The 20,414-nt window shown below is 42.7% G+C and overlaps 1 protein-coding gene across 4 annotated transcripts; it reads right to left on the bottom strand.

Moving 5' to 3' along the window:
- Window positions 1-1,953: 1,953 nt before the first annotated feature.
- LOC139548070 (hypermethylated in cancer 1 protein-like) lies at window positions 1,954-19,762 on the bottom strand. Of its 4 annotated transcripts, none has more exons than XM_071357385.1 (2): window positions 19,573-19,762; window positions 1,954-11,436 (listed from the first exon to the last, which is right to left on the bottom strand). In XM_071357385.1, exons 1-2 carry the CDS (start codon window positions 19,630-19,632, stop codon window positions 9,208-9,210), a joined length of 2,289 nt encoding a protein of 762 aa, XP_071213486.1. In that variant the 5' UTR covers window positions 19,633-19,762; the 3' UTR covers window positions 1,954-9,207. The 4 variants fall into 4 exon arrangements, with proteins under 4 accessions (XP_071213486.1, XP_071213488.1, XP_071213487.1 ...); XM_071357387.1 differs by having other exon boundaries at window positions 1,954-11,420; window positions 19,573-19,753; XM_071357386.1 differs by lacking the exon at window positions 19,573-19,762 and adding an exon at window positions 17,492-17,673 and having other exon boundaries at window positions 1,954-11,420.
- Between the last annotated feature and the right edge of the window lie 652 nt (window positions 19,763-20,414).

Raw genomic sequence — 20,414 nt, forward strand, 5'->3', positions numbered from 1 at the left:
GGGGAGGGGAGGGGAAGCTAAATGCTGAGCAGACAGACAGTGTGTGTATTTCTATATCTTCTGTCCTGACTCTGGCAAGGCCCCTGCCCCTAAGGATGAGACAGCAGACAGCACCCGTGGCCTTCTCATCCAGTCCCCCCTCACCCCCGAATTCCTCCCCTCATCTCGGTCCACCGACTCCTTCCCCTCACCTCGGTTCCCTGCCTTCCTCCCCTACTTCTCCAGGGTTCATCACCCCATTCCAGACGCCACACACAGCCAGGCCTGCATACTGTCCACACGCACGCACACGCACACGCACACACACACAGATAAGACCACTCCCATCCCTAGATGTCGTTTTCCTGGAAGACTACTGGTATGCCTATGCAGAATGCAGAATGGTGGTACACTCAGTACCTAGGGCCATGCTGATATGACCATCTGAAATGGGGAGTTACCTTTGGCTGTTGTTGATTGAGGGCACACCTTGGCAATGCCCTAAGAGCATAAACATGTTCTCAATGTAACCAAAGTGAGTTTAAATTATGTAGATTGAATGTGATCCTTGGCATGTGGCTCCACATGTTTTTTACACTCATATCTGTGTTGATCATGATCTCATATACCTATGCATGTCAGTGATTAAGTATATGCCCATGAGTCTGTGCCTTGCAAGGAATGCCCATAAGAGTGCTTGTGTGACAGGCTGGGGGGGACGGTGGTGGGGGCACCCACCTTCTGTGCCCCCTGACATTACCATGCTGGGTCAGGGCACCAGTGCCCGATACCAGACACCTCAGACCTTTGCCATTTGATTTGGGGTGTTGCAGGGGGGCAGAGTGAGAGTTGGCACACTGCCAGTAAGGTCCTGCCTTTTCAGACCACCCCATCAGAATGTGCCCTGGGCAGAGGCATCTCTGCCCCGGCCCCGGATCCACCACCCCTGCCCCTCCAAGGCTCAGGACAGGAATACAGATAGCTGGGGCACTCTGGGACATTCAGTGTATATCATGTTGGTATACAAGCTTCCCAATGAAATCACACCAAAGAGAAGTTTGCATTACAGTTTATAGTGAATTTATGTATTTGAATGGAGATTATTTTGTGGCACTGACGGTGTCTATGTTCTGTGTCATAATGTTCCTATTCGTTGAATGTGAAGGTGGTGGCGCAAGTAGAGCTCTAGATTTCAGGTACAGCGTTCTCTCTTTTACATGTCTTCTATGTCACGAAGCAAGTCGCAGCAAGGTGCTGGCTATGGATCCATATCCAGATATGGATGTCAATTATACAATGATTTCACATGCTGTTGAATAGTGTATCAGGAAACGTGCACACATGGTGTGTGTCTCTGGCTGCTCTTGCTCTTGCTGACAGGGTAATTGATCTGTTCAGTGTTGCATGTGGACCTAATATGATGCATGAGATTCCGCTGAAATTCTTACTTCCACATGAGGTTCTTGTCTCTGTTCCATGGGTCTTTATTTCAGAATGCATTAAAAAAGATATGGTAATCATCATTGACATTCAGTGAAATCTCAATGAAATATTTCAGGCGCAGGTGATAAAAGCTGTACTTTTTTTTATTAGTCTCCCGGAAGGTAAAATAGCTATCTCACTCATCTCAGGTATTTGATGGAAGCCGAATCACAGACTGCGTTGTGTGAGCTGCCACTGTCTGGCACAATGTGGTGAAACTCTTCAACACAACACTAGGGGCTCTATTCAATCTGTAGCTCTGAAGAGACTGACGATTAAAGGCAACATTTCCGTGGTTACGGAGACTGCATTCGCAGTAAACGCTGCATATGTCGGCGCAATCGGAAATGACCTTTAAATGTGAACTGCTCTACAATTCAGATATTCTTTGCTATGGATTTAATTGAGTCTGGTGCTGAAAGACAATCTTATTGATGTGGATGGATTCATTCCTTAAAAGTGACAAGAAAAATAAAGTGACAAGACAGCCGCTTTGTGAAACCATTATGCAATTCATTTTTATTGCCAAGTTGATTTTGAGTATAGAAACAAACAAAAACATAACATTTTCACAATGGCTTAAAACAAATAAAAGCCTTATCAAAAATGATTTATTTAGACATTGGAATTAAAGAAAATAATGATAATATCCCACAATTGAAATGTACACAAAACAATGACCTATAAAACATTTAGACATGCAATAAATACATTCATTTCACTAATGCAAAATAAGAACAATATTGAAAATGTAACATAGAAAAATACTGTTTGGTTTTTTGTTCATTGCTTTGTATTCAAACCCTTGGTTTTTATTTTCAAGAAAGCGCTTGAAAAAACTGAAATATTTTAAATTAATAAAATAAAAAAATACTGGTGTGCTTGTTTAGTAAATTAAATTCCATCATCTTCCTGGAAAAAACAGAATAATATCTGATGTAAATTGGTGAAGTTTTACTGTAAGTAAAAGTGCCTCTGTCGTCCCCCATTCAGTACACATGCCTGTTGAACTTTCCATCTCTGTAACCACAAATTCAAATTCTATTTCCACCTCAATTACCTCAGTAAATCCACCATTTCTATATGAGATCAAATTGGTTGTGTGTGTGTGTGTGTGTGTGTGTGTGTGTGTGTGTGTGTGTGTGTGTGTGTGTGTGTGTGTGTGTGTGTGTGTGTGTGTGTGTGTGTGTGTGTGTGTGTGTGTGTGTGATATAAATGGGGAGTGTGTGTAGGAGAGTGTGTGTACCCTCTGTGACATTCTGGCAGGCATCTCAGTGTGTGTTCAGTTCAGGCCGTCAGTAACATTGCCTTTTCTTTAGTAATGACTTTTTCTACAAGAACTGACACTCCAAAAGGAGCAGGGAAGCCTAATTAAATCTGACCTAATCTGGAACAGCCAGTTCTGAACAGTGACAGGGCAGTCTGCCATCCAGGTGTGTGTGTGTGTGTGTGTGTGTGTGTGTGTGTGTGTGTGTGTGTGTGTGTGTGTGTGTGTGTGTGTGTGTGTGTGTGTGTGTGTGTGTGTGTGTGTGTGTGTGTGTGTGTGTGTGTGTGTGTGTGTGTGTGTGTGTGTGTGTGTGTGTGTGTGTGTGTACTCATACATGACTATTAGACCCCGGGTTAGATCCGAAACGGGGTACTTTAGGAGAAGTACCGTAAATGAATAATATCATTAGAGTCAAGCTTTGAGAAACGGCAAAATTATATTCTAGATTAAACGTGTCCACTTAAATTTGTCTGTTGATCAGGTCTGCGGTCTGACTATTTCACTGCCTGGTGGAGACAGAACGCTCCAAGCAAAACATACTGAAGAAGACATGGGGCAGCCACTAGCCACACCACTCTCCTCTGCTTGAACAAAGACTGTCTGTCTCTATCATGTGGAGACTGAGTGATGACTTGAAGGCCTGGTAAGAAGACACCAATGCTGAGGGCACTCAGACTGAGACGCCAACATGAAAACCTGACGATGCAGCAGCTCACCGCCACTCAGTTTTTTCTATGTTGTTTACTTAAGCTATGACTGGTACTTTAACTCTCTCATTATTTCTTTCTCTCTCTTTCTTTCTCTCCCTCTCCATCTCAGCGGTCCGGCTCAATTGTGCAATTTCATCCACTCATGTTTACTTTACTGGCATCTTTCTTAGCATATTTCCCCCTGAACATTTCCTTCTCATAGTATCCTGCATTTCCTCAATAATAATGCTATTTTATCTGTCTTTGTAATACACTTCCTGACTTGAAAGCAAGTACATAATAACGTCATCAAATGTTTGGCCCGTCATCCTCAGTATTGTAACACATGCCATGAAGTTCATTTTGGAACTTGATCAGGGCGTTAAGAAAAAGAAAGTTGTTTGCGTAAACATTTAGACAACTGTCTTCTTCAGCAGGAAAAACAGCTGGAAGTGACTTGATCATGGGAGAGAGGGGGAATAGGGAAGGAGGAGTAGAGGAGGAGGGTTGGCGGCGTGGGCTAGTGGTTCGTGCTGAGTGTCAAGAAGAGAGCGGGAGACAGACAGAGAGGTGAGGGGAGAGCAGTGCTTTGAAGTAACGAGGGAAGAAAAAGTGGGAGGCCAGTGGTTGGATCGGGGAGAGACGGAGGAAGAAAAAGGAGGACAAGGAGGAAGCAATGTGGGAGAGGAAAGGCGATTGAGGGGGGTTTTAGGGAGTCGCGAGGGTAATACAAATCATAATTCAATGATTTCTCCAGAAAAGTGCAGTTTGGGGGAATAAATGGAGGAAAGCAGCTGCTTGTAATGAAGACCGTTGAAAGTGTCAATTCTCTCCCTCCCTTCTAATTCAAACAGGTCCACTGTGGGAACAGCAGAGAAATAACACAGATGGACAGGTGCATTGTGGTCACTCAGCAGATGCACACGCACACCAGACATCAGAGTAATTTACATAATCGAATGTACTGCGGGCTTATTTCATAATAATTGACATATGGATCAGGCTTAGGGTTCAAATACCTATACATGTTTCCACATGAGTTTATAAGATTCCCCACAAAAAAATCACAGGAGTAAAAAAATTAAAACCTCAATATGAACATTGACCAGAAAAGTTACAACAAGTCTGCATTGAATGCTAGTATCAGCATTGCTTGTTTTTCTAATAAGGCAAAGTCAGTCTGCAAGGCAAGAATGAGGCACAGATTATCCCAATAAAATAATTATGAAAATATTGTCTCTGCATTAAAACTGACAGAGCTTTATTTTTCTGTCTTGTATTGAGCCCTAGCACTGTCAACAAAATGCTAACGTTCTCTTGGCACACATTGTGTAGTAAATGTCAACTGTAATAGTGGTGATATGGAGGGAGGCTGCTCTTCTTTTTCCTAACCAGTTATGTTATAGAGAGCCCTCTTCTGAACTGGCTGTGCTAAAAGTACACCACAAAGTGGGATGTTTTATTTGGTAATAAGCTTATGAAAGTGGTTGTTCAAAGACCAGTGCAGTCAAAATCGTGATTTTCCTGTGTTTTATATATATATATTTTCACACTATCAGGTTGGAATAATACTGTGAAATTGTGAAAATTATGAGAATGCCCTTTTGGTGTAAGAGCTGTTTGAAGAGCTGTTTTGTTGGGATGGAGTTTTGGCCAGACTAAATTAGTTAATAGACCAATAAGAAAGAGTTCCAAACCTCTCTGCCAATAACAGCTAATTATCAGTTTTCCCCTCCCCACTCAAACCACTCCCAGACAGACTTGTTTGAGAAATTGCTCTTTGCTAAGAAGCTTTTTTTTCTCTACCATTTTGATTGAAAACAATCACAGTAAGGTACTTCATTGTTACCCAGAAATTGTAATATTTAAATAAAAATGGCTGCATTGGACCTTTCTGGAAGTAGAGCACAGTAAGAACAGCACTGTACAATATAAGAGTGGACAGGGGTTTCCTCCCTTTAAAAAAAAAATTAAAAGAAAGGAAGGAAGGAAGAGGGGAAAAAGAAGATAGGGAGGCTATTAACGTTTTCTGAATGGAGAGGTTTAGAAGTAAGATCAGTCTTTCATATTTAAACAATGGGCTCATGTCCACCCTGCTGCGCTCTCCATGCTCCTCTCCCTCCCTTCTCCCTCCCAATCTCCATCTGTGTCTCTATCGGTCTGCGAGCAGAAACACACTGCACATCCTGCTCAACACTAAAGCCCAGCCAAGAGTTCACTTCCTGCTCCTCCACACCTCTCCTCTCCTTCACACCAGAACTATTCCCAGAGCATACATTAACAGCCATTCATATTCTCAAATAACATGTGGACGCAAACAGACAACCCAACACTTCTCCCTTTAAACTCGCACGCACACACACACACACACGGCACCCCTGCCCCTGGGCAAGGCAGTTAACCCATCTTTACCGAGCGCCGAAGACGTGGATGTCGATTAAGTCAGTGCCCCGTACCTCTCTGATTCAGAGGGGTTGGGTTAAATGCGGAAGACACATTTCAGTTCAAGGCATTTAGTTGTACAACTGACTAGGTATCCCCCATTCCCTTTCCCTTTATATAAAGGGTCATTTCACAACAGTAACGCTGAACATTATGCTGCTTTCTCTTCCTGTACAGATTCGGAGTGTCAGTGGAAACAAATTTTTTCTTGTTTTAACGGTGCACAAAAAGGAAAGTGGGAGATAGACTTTCAGTGAGATTGAACTAATGAATGAGAGAGAATGAGCAGGAGAGATGTATATTCCCACCATCGACATCCACTTCAAATGGGCTGTTACCTCTTGTCTATGGGACTTCACATGTCTGTGGTCTAACCTCATACTGCCATGATAAATAGAAGATTGAAATTGTCCACTGCCCCTGTCATTTAAACTAGTTTATTTTGTTATAACAAAACAGCTGGAGACTATTTTTCTAAATTAACTTTGGAGACAAGTGTGGATTTTTGTGTTCCACGTAGGCTGGAAACAAGCTAGCTTAAAGTGTGTTTGTGTATGAATACACACACAGCCGTAGTCTGAGTATCATCATCATCAGCTCACAAACCCCCTCCAGAGAAATGGGTCATCAAACATCTTCAGGCTATAGCTTTCACCCACTCACAGCCCAGCCACTGTTTATCTGTTTAGGGAAATATTGAGAAATACATCACTCCTCGTGTGCAACCAAACACGTCACTAAACATTAAGGCTTCGGGTGAAAAATAAAAGACCTAATTCACATAGTGTTTATATGTTTCTTTGGAACCAGAGGTATTGCCTTACGTCTTGTCTTACAAGCCCTGTCAACATGTACATTTGTATATTCTGTTGAATTAAAGAAGATCACCAGCTTGACTTTTCCTTATTAAGATAATGTCATTGGCCTGAACCACACAAAGCCTCTTTGAGGGCAGTAAAAAAGGAACATTTACACAAAATATTAAGATAAAAGCAGAAAATGTTAATATCACATGTTATCAACAAAATTGTAAGACAAGTAAAACATCTCATAACCATGACATAACCACAAGTTTAACACAGGACTATTGTCCCCTCAAAATAAAAAATGTCAAAATAAAATGTGTGTAGATGTCTGTATCTGCCTCTTTCTAAGTGTGTACGTGTGTGTTTGGTTGGTTGATTGCTGTGTAGCTAAAGTGTTGCGTCCCCATGCTGGGTTCAGTCCTGAGGTGAGCACCAGTTTCACTTTGCTTTGGTTCAAAATCTAAAGAAAGAGAAAGAAAATATGGGACAGAAAAACACACCTTGATATGCTCATTATGCTACAGAATAAAGCCCTTCAATTAATGTTGTACATTAATACAATCCTACAATACTAGGGCTTACTGTCTCAGTCTCCAAGCTAAGGTTTAAGATTCACTAAGTCTATCACAGTGCATTCATGGCTTTAGTCTTCACATTAACCTACTGAGGTTGGCATTGGCACTATAGTGGTCAACAAACTCCAATCTGACACAAGGTCCGACAACGTAGAAAAAGAAAAAGCCAGCATGCTCCTTGAAATATTATTATTTTTTTAATTGCAAAACAATAAGTGCCCTCAACCCCCAAACCCATAAGTGCTCATTGTTTTCTAAAGGAACTGGTCAGTTGATATTGAGGTGTGCTACTGTACTGTATTGTGCCATGTTTGATAGCCTGCTAGCAGAGAGGCAGGGAAGGGCAGATGGTAGGACTCGGCTCGGCAGTGCTCGGATGTCTTGTTATGGTGTGGATCAGAGGGGCTGGATGGCAGGCATGAAATGGGGCGTCAGGCCGACAGACAGTGTGAATTGTCAGGGAGAATGTGAGATTTCACAGGGATTACTGGAAGACTGGGAGGCCAGCAGCTGGGGTGTGCTGTGCTGTTCACCCACACTGACGGCCCGGCCTGCTGCCGCACCACGAGCAGAGCACTGTCAGAGGCAGCTAGCGCCCAGCTCTCATGTTCACAACGCTGTCACATTAGCAGCTCCCAGTCCCTGTGTGGGTAAACGTGTGTATTAAGGCAGCAGCGGAGAAGTCACTTTGGCCTGTCAATGATAGCACGGCCCTCTGTCTCTCAGACAAGAGTTGAGACTACATGGGGGTGGTCAAAAGGTTTTTAAAGTGGTTAGTACTATTTATCTGCAGTATGGGACAATTGTCAGTCCTGATTCTTCATCTGTGTTAGAGGGAATTGCTGCTATTGATAGTGACTGATTGGTGGTAATTGACTCTAGCCTCTCGGCACTGACTTGGATGGCCTCTCTGTGCTCTCCTCTGGTGAGTTGTACAGCTGCACCCACCATTGTAAATATTACACAATGTCACAGGCAACACCCATGCTTAGTCTACACTCCACACCACTGGATGTTGAAGCCATGGAGAAGGATTGGCGTGTCATCAGTTGGGTATGCACCATGATGCGTCCCAGTTGTGAGATCACAGGGTTGTGCTCCTCGCTACTTTTCAATAACAGTTTGAAGGCACTGGGATGCAAGTCAAAAGAGAGGTTATGGGTTCAAAGGGTTATGGCACTGGGTTTTAGAGTCAGTAAGCTACTATTATTTAATATGAGTCTCTCTGTACACAACATCATGAAGTACGTAACAACGGTGGAAAAACAAAGCATAGATCACTTGACTTAAATGGCGGAGCGAATGCTGTTTTCCGTTATTCACTCCCTCATGACTAGAAAAGCTGGAGCATGGGGTAAAACTGAATAGGAAGATACAGAGGAAATCCAGTACCCCAAAAACTAAACTAAGTGTTCCAATCACTTGCAAATCCCAAAGGTTTGGCTTTTTCTTTTGTGTCCTTTCAGTTCTGAACAGGAGCCCTGAATCATGTCCATATGTGCTTTTTTCCATTTTATATACATTTATAACAGTAATAGTACATTTAGTACACAGGTTTAGGGTCTGATTGCAACACTTTCTTGCAACAGTTTCTTTGGTTTTTCATTATGCACAAAAAAATAAATAAAAACAATTGCTTTTTGGTTCTCAATTTGTTTTTGGCTCGGTGGTTTAATAAAAATAAAAAACGTGTTTACGTATAGATACTACACTGTTTTGAGTGGGTATTCCTTGGTCAAAATATAATAGAAATAGCACAGTTCTTCTAGGAAGGTCTTTGAAATGCATATAATGCAAACTTTGGAAAGAAAGGCACTTATAGGAGTCTACACAGTGTGTGTGCATTCTTTAGGCCAGGTATTGGCCTTAGTCTGAGGTGCAGATACTGATGGAGTTGAGGTGAATGACGTTAGAATACTGTAAGTTAAGTTGTGTGCCCACAGGACTGTGTGGTTGCCAAGGCCATCTTAGCTGGGGGAGTAGCGGTCAATGATACGGGAGTGGGAGTCAGAGAGGGACCCTGGGGGAGGGGGCAGGACCTGGACCCCCAGGACATCCATCTTGTCATGGTGGTTGAGGCGCAGGTGTTCTGCTGCCAGTTTGGACAGCGGGAACAGGCTCTCCATGGCATGCTCTGCCAGCAGCTCTGAGGCCTTCTCCTGCTTCAGCCCCAGGTGCTCTGCTGCGTATTTACTCAGGGGGTAGATCCCTTCCGCAAAGTCTAGCTTTAGCTTGCCGTCGGCCGTCAGAGCCCCTCCGGCCCCCCCACTGCTGTGCATCTTCATGTGGCTGATGAGGTTGCGTTGCTGGGCGAACTTGCCCCCGCACACCTGACACTCATAGGGCTTCTCCCCGGAGTGGATACGCATGTGCTCTGTGAGGCGGTACTGGCGGGTGAAGCGCATGCCGCAGTGGTCACAGGCAAAGGGCTTGAGTCCCAGGTGGCTGCGCATGTGGCGGGTCATGGTGCCGCGCTGGGTGAACTTCTTGCCACAGATGCTGCAGGGGTAGGGCCTTGTCAGCCAGTGGGTCTTCTCGTGCTGGCGCAGCGTGGCCGGGTCCTTGTAGGACTTCTCACAGGAGTTACAGCGATAGGGTCTGATGATCTCCCCCAGGACCCCAGGCGTCAGGCTCTGGCTGGACTTCCCCTCCAGGTAGGACAGGCTGCCGTTACCGTTGCTGTTGCTGCTGTTGTTTTTGGGGTTGCTGTTGCTGCTACCCATCTCCCCTCCAGAGTACAGCTCCTCCTCTGTGTGGGTCTCCACGTGGGCGTTGAGCTGCTCAGAGCTGGGGAAGCCCTTGTCACAGGGGATGCACACGTACAGGTTGTCCCCAAAGCTCTCAGGCTCGTAGGGTAGGTGGAACCTCCCCATGGCCCCTGTGGGTGATGGTCGACCCTCACTACTGCCTGTCTCCTCACTGCCTGAGCCACTCTTCTCATCCTCCCCATCACAGCCCACCCTACGGTAGCGATCATCGCTCTCCTCCCCTGCCTTATGATGGTGGTTGTGATGCTGGTGGTCTTGGTCTCCGTTTCGACGCCCTTCCTCCTCATCCTCGTCATCCTCTTCATCCTCAGCTGTGTATGACAGTGGCTCATGCTTCACCCAGCGGTAGATGTTGCCCACCTCCCTGCTGGGCTCTCCAGCCTCGGTGGGGGTGTCGGGGCTGGGGGGGCAGGGGTAGTGGTCTGGACCTTGGGAGCTGGAGCGGTGGAGGTGGGGCAGGTGGGGCCCGAGGGGCTGGTTGAGGTGGGGGTAGGAGTGAAGTGGGAGAGACCCAGCCTGATCAGCCGTTTCCATCTTTTCTGTGGGGTAGGCCCCCAGCATGGGGCTAGTGCGGCCGCTCAGCCCCCCCTCCCGATCCTCATCGTTGTGGGGCAGGGCATGAGCCAGGTGGGGGTGGGAGGGCGTGTTCTGGGACTGGGAGTTGGGACTCTTCTTGGAGAGGTCCAGGCCATAGATGGGGGAGCAGTTCCTGTCAGAGTGAGCTGGACGCAGGCTGGGCTGGGCAGGCAGGGCTGAGGGTGTGGAGGGGAACACCTGAGGGCCCTGTGAAGAGGTGGGGGCATACAGCTCCCCTGCATGGGTGGCATGGGGGTGCAGCGGCAGCTCCTCTAGTGGTGGGGCACGTGGCGTGTGGGTGTTCCCAACTCCCCCTGGGTAGCAGGACTGAATAACAGGGGTGGACACCCGATACCTGCCCCCTCCCCCTAAACCCAAACTATTGGGGACCATCTTCCCATAGCGCAGAAAGGCAGGAGTGGGGCGGAGAGGGTACTTCCCATTTCTCCTCATCTTCTTCTTACACAGTGCCACTAAGTCCAGTAGCTGCAGATAGCTAGCTGCAGCCAGCACGGCCCCCAGGTTGGGCTCTGTCGGGGAGCTGGGGTCTCCTTCGGTCAGGCGGCCCGTGTAGATGTAGTCTAGAATGACCCGGAACACCCCGGGACTCACCATCTCGTGGTCTAGGTTGATGAGGTTGTCATGGACGACCAGGGACTTCAGGTAGAGGCTGCTGGCGGCCAGAATGTTCTTGTGGGCTCGGAACAACGCGTTCTGCACCACGATGATGACATCACACAGGAAGCCCTTGGTGCGCTGGGTGTTGAGTTGCAGGAGGAGGTGTCTAGCATGACTTGGGACTTCCATGGCATGGAGCATCGTCGTCAGACCGCCACCTAAAACAGCAGATATCTGTAAACGTCATGCAGTGCCAGTAGTATCAGTCCACAATCAGTCAATATCTACTATACATATATATATTTTTTTCTTCTAATATGCTTGCATGACATTGTGGTACATTCTCCAAATAGTTTTTGTCTTCTTTTTATCTATTTAGGTGAGACATTTAAAACAAATGTATTTTTCATACATAAAATGTAATCTCATTACTGACAAGGGTCTGATTTGCCATCTGTATATAAAAAATGATTAAAGTGAACTAAAATCTACTACTGCCAGACATCTCAATCTTCAATTTGAATATAGGGCAGTCAATTCAGGAAGTAAACTTAAATAACAATGACTTCCCAATAAACTGAGGAGTAGAAGCATTTTTTTTATTATCAATTTTTGATTTCGAAATGAAGCTAATAGCTGAACTATGCCACTGTATCCCCTAACTTAACTTGGTTTCAACAAATTGTATTGATTCCATGTGTAAGGAAAAGTGAACAGATTGGCTTCAGTTTACAGTAAAGGCAGCACACGTTGGAGTCGCTCTATAAAAGTGAGCTATTGCTATAGCTGAGCAGCAGTTGAAGGTTTTGTCATTATCAGAAACTCAAGTGTACACATGAGAGAGAGAGAGAGAGAGAGAGAGAGAGAGAGAGAGAGAGAGAGAGAGAGAGAGAGAGAGAGAGAGAGAGAGAGAGAGAGAGAGAGAGAGAGAGAGAGAGAGAGAGAGAGAGATGTTTTCTTGTTGCCGGCTTCCATAAAAAAATATTCCAGAGGTGGGGTGTGCAGTGTTTTAAACAAAGCAGAGATTGAACATTTTGCAAGTATGATGAACAGCAGGTATAAACCTGTGGAGGGAGAAGACGAGTCCAAAAAAAGATGTCTTTGAGCTCCCATTCGGCCCAGTCATATAAGGAACTCTGATCACACAGGGTGTAAATCATGACAAAATGAGAAGGTCCAATGGTTTAACTTGAGATGAACTCTGGGATTCTAATGTGCACACACATGCTTCTCGCATACCAATACACACACACACACACTCACTCAAACACACACACTCAAAAGTTGTGTATTGTTGTACTAAGGCTTAAATAAACATTATTAACTGAACAAATTTAGTAGGATGCATTGTTCAAACATTGGTGTCTGAGGATACTTTACTGGTGAGATGAAACAGTTTGTAACTGTCCCTAAGGGCTTGGTCTCGCTGATGGGAAACAAGCAACTAAATAAATATGTCCGACCATGGTCTTCGTCTTCCTGACATAAGTTCATCATCTTATTGTTTATTTCATTGACTATAAGCCCCAAGTCAGAGGGAAAGGGAAGCATGAGATTTCAAGCGGACATTTAATTACCTACTGAGCCCTCCTTAAGACACTATTCTGCCCACAACCAGGCCCTGCAAGCCCACTGCACACCACACATAAACATATCAAGAGATCCATCTAAAGAAAAGCAGTGTATGTGGTTCTTATACAGTTGTATACCCTGGATGTCTCATAGCCTTCCATTCCTATCATTTAAAGACACACCTCAGTCTTACGGAGTTTTCTGTGTAGTTGTGTTGATATATGTTTAGCATTACCCAAAAGTAACTTAGCCATTTAAAACACGGTCTCGTTTTGGTGCAATAAAACCCATAACCTAACCATGTACAGGTTTCCACTGCTGCTCTCTTAAACGCTGCGGTCTTTCATTTCTCCCAGGTCATATTTTACTACACATTCCACAGTATGAGGAGCAAATCAAAGAAAAGGAACAGATAATTCAATATGGCTCATATGAAAATTGATATTCAGAGCGATTGATAAGTTATACATTTAACAGCGCAAAGAATTTCAGGCATATATCTGAGCACTGCACTACTCGATTGGTGCGCTGTGCGTAAAGCTTAGCCCTCATAGGCTTTTACGCATGAGGTTGGGACAGGCGCGGATGTTTCCCCAGGGTGAATGGGAGTGCACCATACACTTTTATTCTGTCACAGCAGGCTATACATGGCCTGAGAGAATAAAAAGGCAGCATGAAACAGAGATCTGGGCTACTCTGTCCCCTTTACGCGATTCGACAAAACATACCACCACCTTATGGGATGGCAGCCATCAATAACTAAATAGGGTTTAACTTAAATGTTTCAAAGGTAGAGCAGAAAAAAATAGCAGGCATATACAAAAAATGATAATAATCTGGAAACACTGTCAAATTTACAAGCGCACCTGTCCAACGCACGAGAGTGGGCTTGCATGTATGGCACAATTATGCTTTACATTTACATTACATTTAAGTCATTTAGCAGACGCTCTTATCCAGAGCATTTAGCAGACGCTCTTACTTTGCTTAGGTTCGTTTCCGTTTGTTTGATTGCTATCTTACTCGGATGTTTTATGAAATCGTTATCATATCACACATGTAGGCTACAGAAAGGCGCGCACACGCGGTCTAAACAGTTAGATAAAAAAATAACCTTGCATGTGGCAGCGCACCGGCCTCCACCACTAAATCCCTGTTTCTCTTGCAGGTGCATGAAAAATCTACGTGAATCCAATCCGCTTGTAACCTATGCGTAAAGGCGGGTTTGTCATTTTCTGCATCGTTTGGATATATCAATTGCAAAAATAAAATGTTAAATATTAACACATTTAAATCCGTTATTTGAAAAAAATATTAATTGTGGGGCGAAAAATTAATTAAAATGAAATATTATTAGCATGATCATTCAGTTAGAATACACGAATGAACTGTCTGTCATATCTGTAGAATTTGTGTAATATGCACATTGTGCTTTTTCTCTTGTTGAAAGAGAAGGAAGTGTTACCAAAATAAATAATGTATTAAAAACTTTGTCTGAGCATCAAGCATTAACAGTTAGGCTACTGTATCCTCCTGACGGCCTATCAAAGACAGCCCTCAAATCCACTGAGCCAATCAAACGTTTTAAAACTGTGAGAGAAGCATCTCATTGCAAGTTTATATTCATTACTCAAATATCATTAACCTGCACAATATAGGATGAGGCTACTTTATTTTTCATATTTTTCCTCTCTATATCTTTCTATCTCTCTCTCTCTAACCTATAGATTGTTTATTCTCAATTATTACACATGCTTTTAAATAATTTGAAAAATGTATCATCACAATGAGTGATCTTGTGGAATATGATTAACCAGTAAGTGGATATTGAAGGTTCTTGTGTCTGTTATGTACATTCTGAATATTTTCCTGTATCATGATTTGTTTCCCGAGTGGTTAGTTATAGGTGAATGCTAGACTTGGTACAAGGGTGACTTCGTGAAAAACAGTGTTTGAGTCATCTTTTGGACAGTTTGGTATCCATGATACCTGTGTTGTGTCTGTGTTGTCACTGCTCTGGTATGGGGGTGAGGCTGGGTTTAGACTGAGAGGGTCTGCTCTAGGTTAAGAACACACTCCACACTTCCTATCCACGCCTTCTGCCTGTCTGATTTTCAGGGAACGACTTTGTATGCATGTAGGTTTACCATGTTTATGCAAAAATTCCAGATTCTGGTATTAATTAGAGCAACTTCCTACACAACAATATTGATCTGGGACATCAGTGTAGTCTTTTTTCGTTTGAGAATGGTCTATTTAAGGCACATAATAATAAATGAACGTTGCAAATAAAACATATCTACCTAATGATAGCAAATGAAATGCTAGTTGTGTTTAATGCATGATTTATTTAGTCTATTCTAAATGAATGTTTCGAGTAAAAACTCAACTTTGGGGAAATAGCTAAACGTTTGTTTTCATGCTGTGAAATACTATCTATCATTGCTGTTGTCATTTTGTTTACGGGCATAACATGAACCCTGTCAAACCAAAAGGAAAAACTGTGAGCCGCTGAGCTCTATAGCTTATAAGGCCTTACGTAGCAGGATATTTTTGTGAATGGGTTGTATAAAAGCAGTAGAGCATGAAACCTTATTTAATGAAAACCACACTTGAGGCTTTATAAGTAGCCTAAGGGGTGGGTGTCCTGCGCTTAGCCTAAACAGTGCAGAGAGATGGCTCGAATTATGTCGACATTGTTTGATTTTAGACAAGGCCAGAGACATTTGCATTTTACACTTCCTCTATAGTTAGAAGGCTAGATAAGTGAGTTTAGAGGTTTAGACACAGCCGCCAAAATGAGTCTGTCACCTCATCAACGCAACCTCGCCTTTATCTTGGATATGAATTTGATTCGCTCTGTCGTTGACTTCCTTATAAGGGGCATTTCAAATGAGACACTCAGCTGAAACTCCTGAGCTGCGCGCCTCGTCTCTCTAGAATACAGACCCCCAGATTTCCATTCCTAATCCCGCCGTAGACATGTTCACACGATCCCCGTTATTAAATGTGCCTCTTTCTCAGAGCCACAGTGATAGCAGTTGTCAAATTGACAAAACGATCCCTTATTACCATAATTGTTATAGCGATGTCTCAAAAACCAAATCAAAGTACTCAAGGCCTATCGATGGACAGAGAAAAATGGTTCCTCAAAAAATATTTTTGTATTTGTTTTATAATAGGTTTTTGCTGTTAGTTTCCTTGTCACTACTAACTTGTATAAGAAAAGACAACAATACTTACTTAAAAATGTGCCTCCTTTTTAAAACTATATGTTGCCTGCAGTAAAGTTTGTAAAGTTGTAAAAGATAAGTCTAGTTTGATGCAACCATGTCTTAATTAAATCATTAGATTTGATTGAATACGCACCGAGAGGAGAAGTAGGCCTATAGGCCTACAAACTCAAAGTCCTTTTAACAAAATAGACTCGCCTACTCCTGAGCCCTGTCAACTTTTTTAGAAACTGTAATGATATGTCTACTCAATGCGTCCATTAGGCTATAGATCTTTACAACATGTCTTAATAAATACGTCGGGTATTAAGAAATTGACCATTTGAGAAGTCATTTGTATTCAGGTTTATAGGCCTATTTTCTTTAAAAGATAGGATACATTTTCCACAACAACAAAACAATTTTAACATAATATACATGATTTAGGTATCCTAAATCTCGCCTTCTCTCATCCCTTCTCTTGTAATCTTGTCCTCGCATTAGACAAATCACCATCGTTATCTCAGTCAGATAACCACATGAGTCTACACTAAATCCCCTCCACAAACAATGTACAAAGGGAAATTCAAGCAGCCCTACATTTCATCGAAATAACTGTAGATTAGTGATTGCCTATGACATAGGCCTATACATGCGTAACGTGTTGTCAATATTTTTTTGATTGATTAATTTGATTTCATACACTCTCTGTACATTTAAGTGCTGTCGTTTACCTAAACAGAACGTTTAAACAAACGACAGCACTTAAATGTTGACATAGAAAGGTACAGAGGGGTTGGAAGAGGAACAGAACAGGTACAGAAGATAAAGCCGTCATCGCTGTCCCTAAGATCAAATCAACTCAACTCCATGAGAAGCGCCATGAACCCTTCATTAGTCCGATGCTAGGCGAGCTGTGATCTATAGCTGCACGGTGGTGGGGTGTGAACTCTGCACGGAGACCCACCGCATCAACCTACCTCTGACTGAGGATGAGGCATCATGCTGAACACCCAGAGACTTAGCTACACTGTTTTCTGTATAAAACTAGATAACTACACAACCATCTGATGGCAATAGGTGACATATAGGCTAGGCCTACTTCACAGCAAATAATCCAATAGAAATCTTACCTTGTTGTAGCTTTACAGAACTTAGTCCAGTGATCCATTTATTAGCATGATACAGTTATGTAGGATATTCGTAGTTTGGTAAAGTGGAAATGAGAATGTTTGAATTAAACAAAAGATACCTCACATAAGCAACCATTTCTTATTACAACCAAAAATATATAGACTAAGAGGTTCCATCACAAAATTAGGAAAACGCGATTATGTTTTGCTTTAAAAAATACACACAAATTAACCAAACACTAAACGCGCGATAACCCCCCTATGTTCACATAAAGATCGCTAAAAAGTTAAATACTATCTATATCTGGTCTCAATAATGTTGGCTGATCTGTAGCTGTGCTGGACTTTAAAACGCTGGTATTGAAACGTTACCTGGATGCCCGATCTCTTCTGCCATCCGATCTAAGTCTCCCTTAATGATCATCTCAACAGTCTTTTGGAGTAATTTCTGACGTTTCAACTTTGAACTGCCAGCCTCCAAAAACCATGCCAGTTTTCCAAGCACGACTGCCAACTCTTTTTATTATTAATTGCTATGAATTTCTTGTTACTCTCTTCGTACTCTCTCTCTCGCTCGCTCTCCCTGCCCCTCCCCTCTCCCTCTCTTTCTCACCCCTTCCTATAAAAAAAGACGTGCTTAGTCCAGCATCAGTTTCCTCATATTTTATTTTGTAATTTCCTCGGCAATTTTTTTGTGTCGAGGCAATAACGTGCGCGGGGATGATAATGGAGCCTCTATGCACCTTAAGTGTTTTAGCGCCCCATGTGATGTCAGTCTTTAATAAAACTAAAAGGTAAACTCGAGGGCAGGAACTTCAACTGACCCCCACTTGAACTTCACAACACATCGCGGCTTCGTCTTAAAGAGACAGGTCTTTATTGTATATCACACGGCCCAGCAGTCCTACACTGAACTGAAGTTTGGAGACATATGAGACCCGTAACAAAAATGCATATTGTCAACAATTAGACTACGAGGAAATAGCCTACACACCGATAGATGATGGCTGGTTTATTCATATGCCATTTGACTGAAACTGATCTATAACCCTTTTATATTTTAATTAAACCTACTGATAAGGTTAATCTTATGATAGTGTTTAAAATGTGTACTAGTCCTAGTAAAATTGTGTACTAGTCCTAGTGAGTGAACCTTTGATATCCTATACGGATGTGACATTCTACAGTCCAACCCCCATTGGCTAACTAAGAGCCACCTCATCATTAGAGTTTGGTGTCTAGTGTTTGTAGCCCAAGGCCTAACGAGTCTCACCTGCTTACGTAAAGACAAGCAGACAAGAGCTTACAATAAGTAAACTGCCACGGCCCATATCCTGCGAGATTCGGCGCACTGACAGAGGTGGGCGGGGAGGAGCAGAACTCTGTCCCCTGATATTTTTATCCATCCATCAAATATAACTATAAGGTAATCCTGCAACCATACACTATATAGTAACCTAGTGGTGCAGTCATTGGCCTTATTTGTTTTCGCGCGTAAACGTTGTTTCGTGCGTAAAACGTGGGCCTATTTTGGAACGGAAAAGGTACCTCTATGTTTGGGGTAGGCTAAATATATACGCAGTATCAGGTGATTAAGTGTAAACATAAATTGTACTGTAAATTAGCTCAAAATAATGACAATATATATTCATCATGAAGCTGTTAGGGTTGTTTAGGGCTTTTATGCAGGTTTGTTTTTGTTTTCAGACCTATAGTAATTAAGTGTTCCCCACAGTAGTACACACTTCTGAAATTGATCATGTTTGTACAATAACAAATTATTTTAGCCTAGGCGTTGCTATTTTTAGTACACGGTTATAGTTGCACTATTATGTTGCCTGACAGAGTCTGAAAATCGTGAAATCTCTCTCAACCAGCTTTTGTCATTTACATCAGTTGTAAAACTTTTAGAAGCTGAGCATATGTCAAATAATTTTTTTCTATCAATTGACTATATGTATACAATCTTTGGCTACTAATTGTTAAATCTTTCTGTTAGTTGTCACTGCAAATGGGCCTTTTGCCCTTATCGCGAACATCTTAATAAGTTAACAACATTATTTTGAATTACTAAGGCATGTTTCCTCTCTCGGATCATTCCAAGAAAAAATTGCAACTTGTCTTCAATAGATTTTTTCAGATAGGCCTAGAGATTCTCACGAGAGATTTTGTTTTAATCAACCTCACGATAATATAAAGTTTTTAAAATGCGATATAACATGCCAGCTCCGGACGCGTAAATTTAGTCTATACTTGTCAGCTGTCAGACACAAATGTTTTTTAAAACGTTTATAAATATATACTTAAGTAGGAGAGCTTTTATAGTCTATTGCCTTCACTGACTGAATGCACCTAAAGTCGCAGTAAGTATCCAGACGGGATGTCAATATGATGAGGCTAGTGGAGGGCATCGCTCTCTTTATCTCTCTCTCTCACATCTGTCATTTACCCACCTCGGACTCATGTCTGGTGTCGTGGCCGTTTGTGAGTTCTCCTCCTCGGGATTCCCCCATCCAGACTTCCACGCTCACTCGCCCAAAATTCCGTGCTATTACCAACCTCTTCCGTGCTTTCTCCTGTTCTCTATCACTGCTCGCCCGTTCTCTCTGCCCCGCACACTCTTTAATTTCTCACGTGCTATAGTACTATATCAGACACCTCTTGAGATTTGGTCGGGGTCCGATCAGACCAAGGTTTATGGCCGGGTGGATGCGCCCACAGCGACACCCAATGGTTGGCATTCTAGGATGTAATGCGCAGCAGCAGCAGCCTTCGTTGCGTAAAGGTACCGTCATTCACTGCTAAACCAGTTCATTTGCACTTTGTGCTTATATTATATTTGGAATTATGAAAAATCCATATTACACTATTGCTTTGTTTTTTCAGTGTATATACTTTCTCCATACTCCAAGCTGTATGTGAACATTTTCTGTCAGATTCACTGTATTACCAGACATGCCAGTGTAATGGGGCAACCTCAATGGATTTCGCATAGAACACATCACCCCATCAGTAAAGCACACAAAACCATACCGATACCAGTCATAATTTGTTCCAAAACTTTCTAATGTGATGTCATTTTTCCCCTTAATGGCACAAACATGGGCACAATACTTTTAACTATCTATATAATCCATCATTTAGAAAATATTTAAAACTGTACCGAAAACATTACCCTTTTTCGCAAAATTGGATGGATTATTAAAAGCAGATACATTAAGGTTAATATTTTGTTCATATTAACATATCCTGTCTATTTTAGACAATCTGTTATTTTGAACAGGAAATTATATGT

Source organism: Salvelinus alpinus, chromosome 21, assembly GCF_045679555.1.
Source record: "Salvelinus alpinus chromosome 21, SLU_Salpinus.1, whole genome shotgun sequence".
In the NCBI taxonomy this organism is placed as follows: domain Eukaryota; kingdom Metazoa; phylum Chordata; class Actinopteri; order Salmoniformes; family Salmonidae; genus Salvelinus; species Salvelinus alpinus.

Coding starts and splice junctions, on each gene's coding strand:
- LOC139548070 (XM_071357385.1), bottom strand. CDS start 19,632: ATGGGGGAATCCCGAGGAGGAGAACTCACAAACGGCCACGACACCAGA. Junction 11,437..19,572: donor ACACCAGACATGAGTCCGAG/GTGGGTAAATGA, acceptor TGACGTTTACAG/ATATCTGCTGTTTTAGGTGG.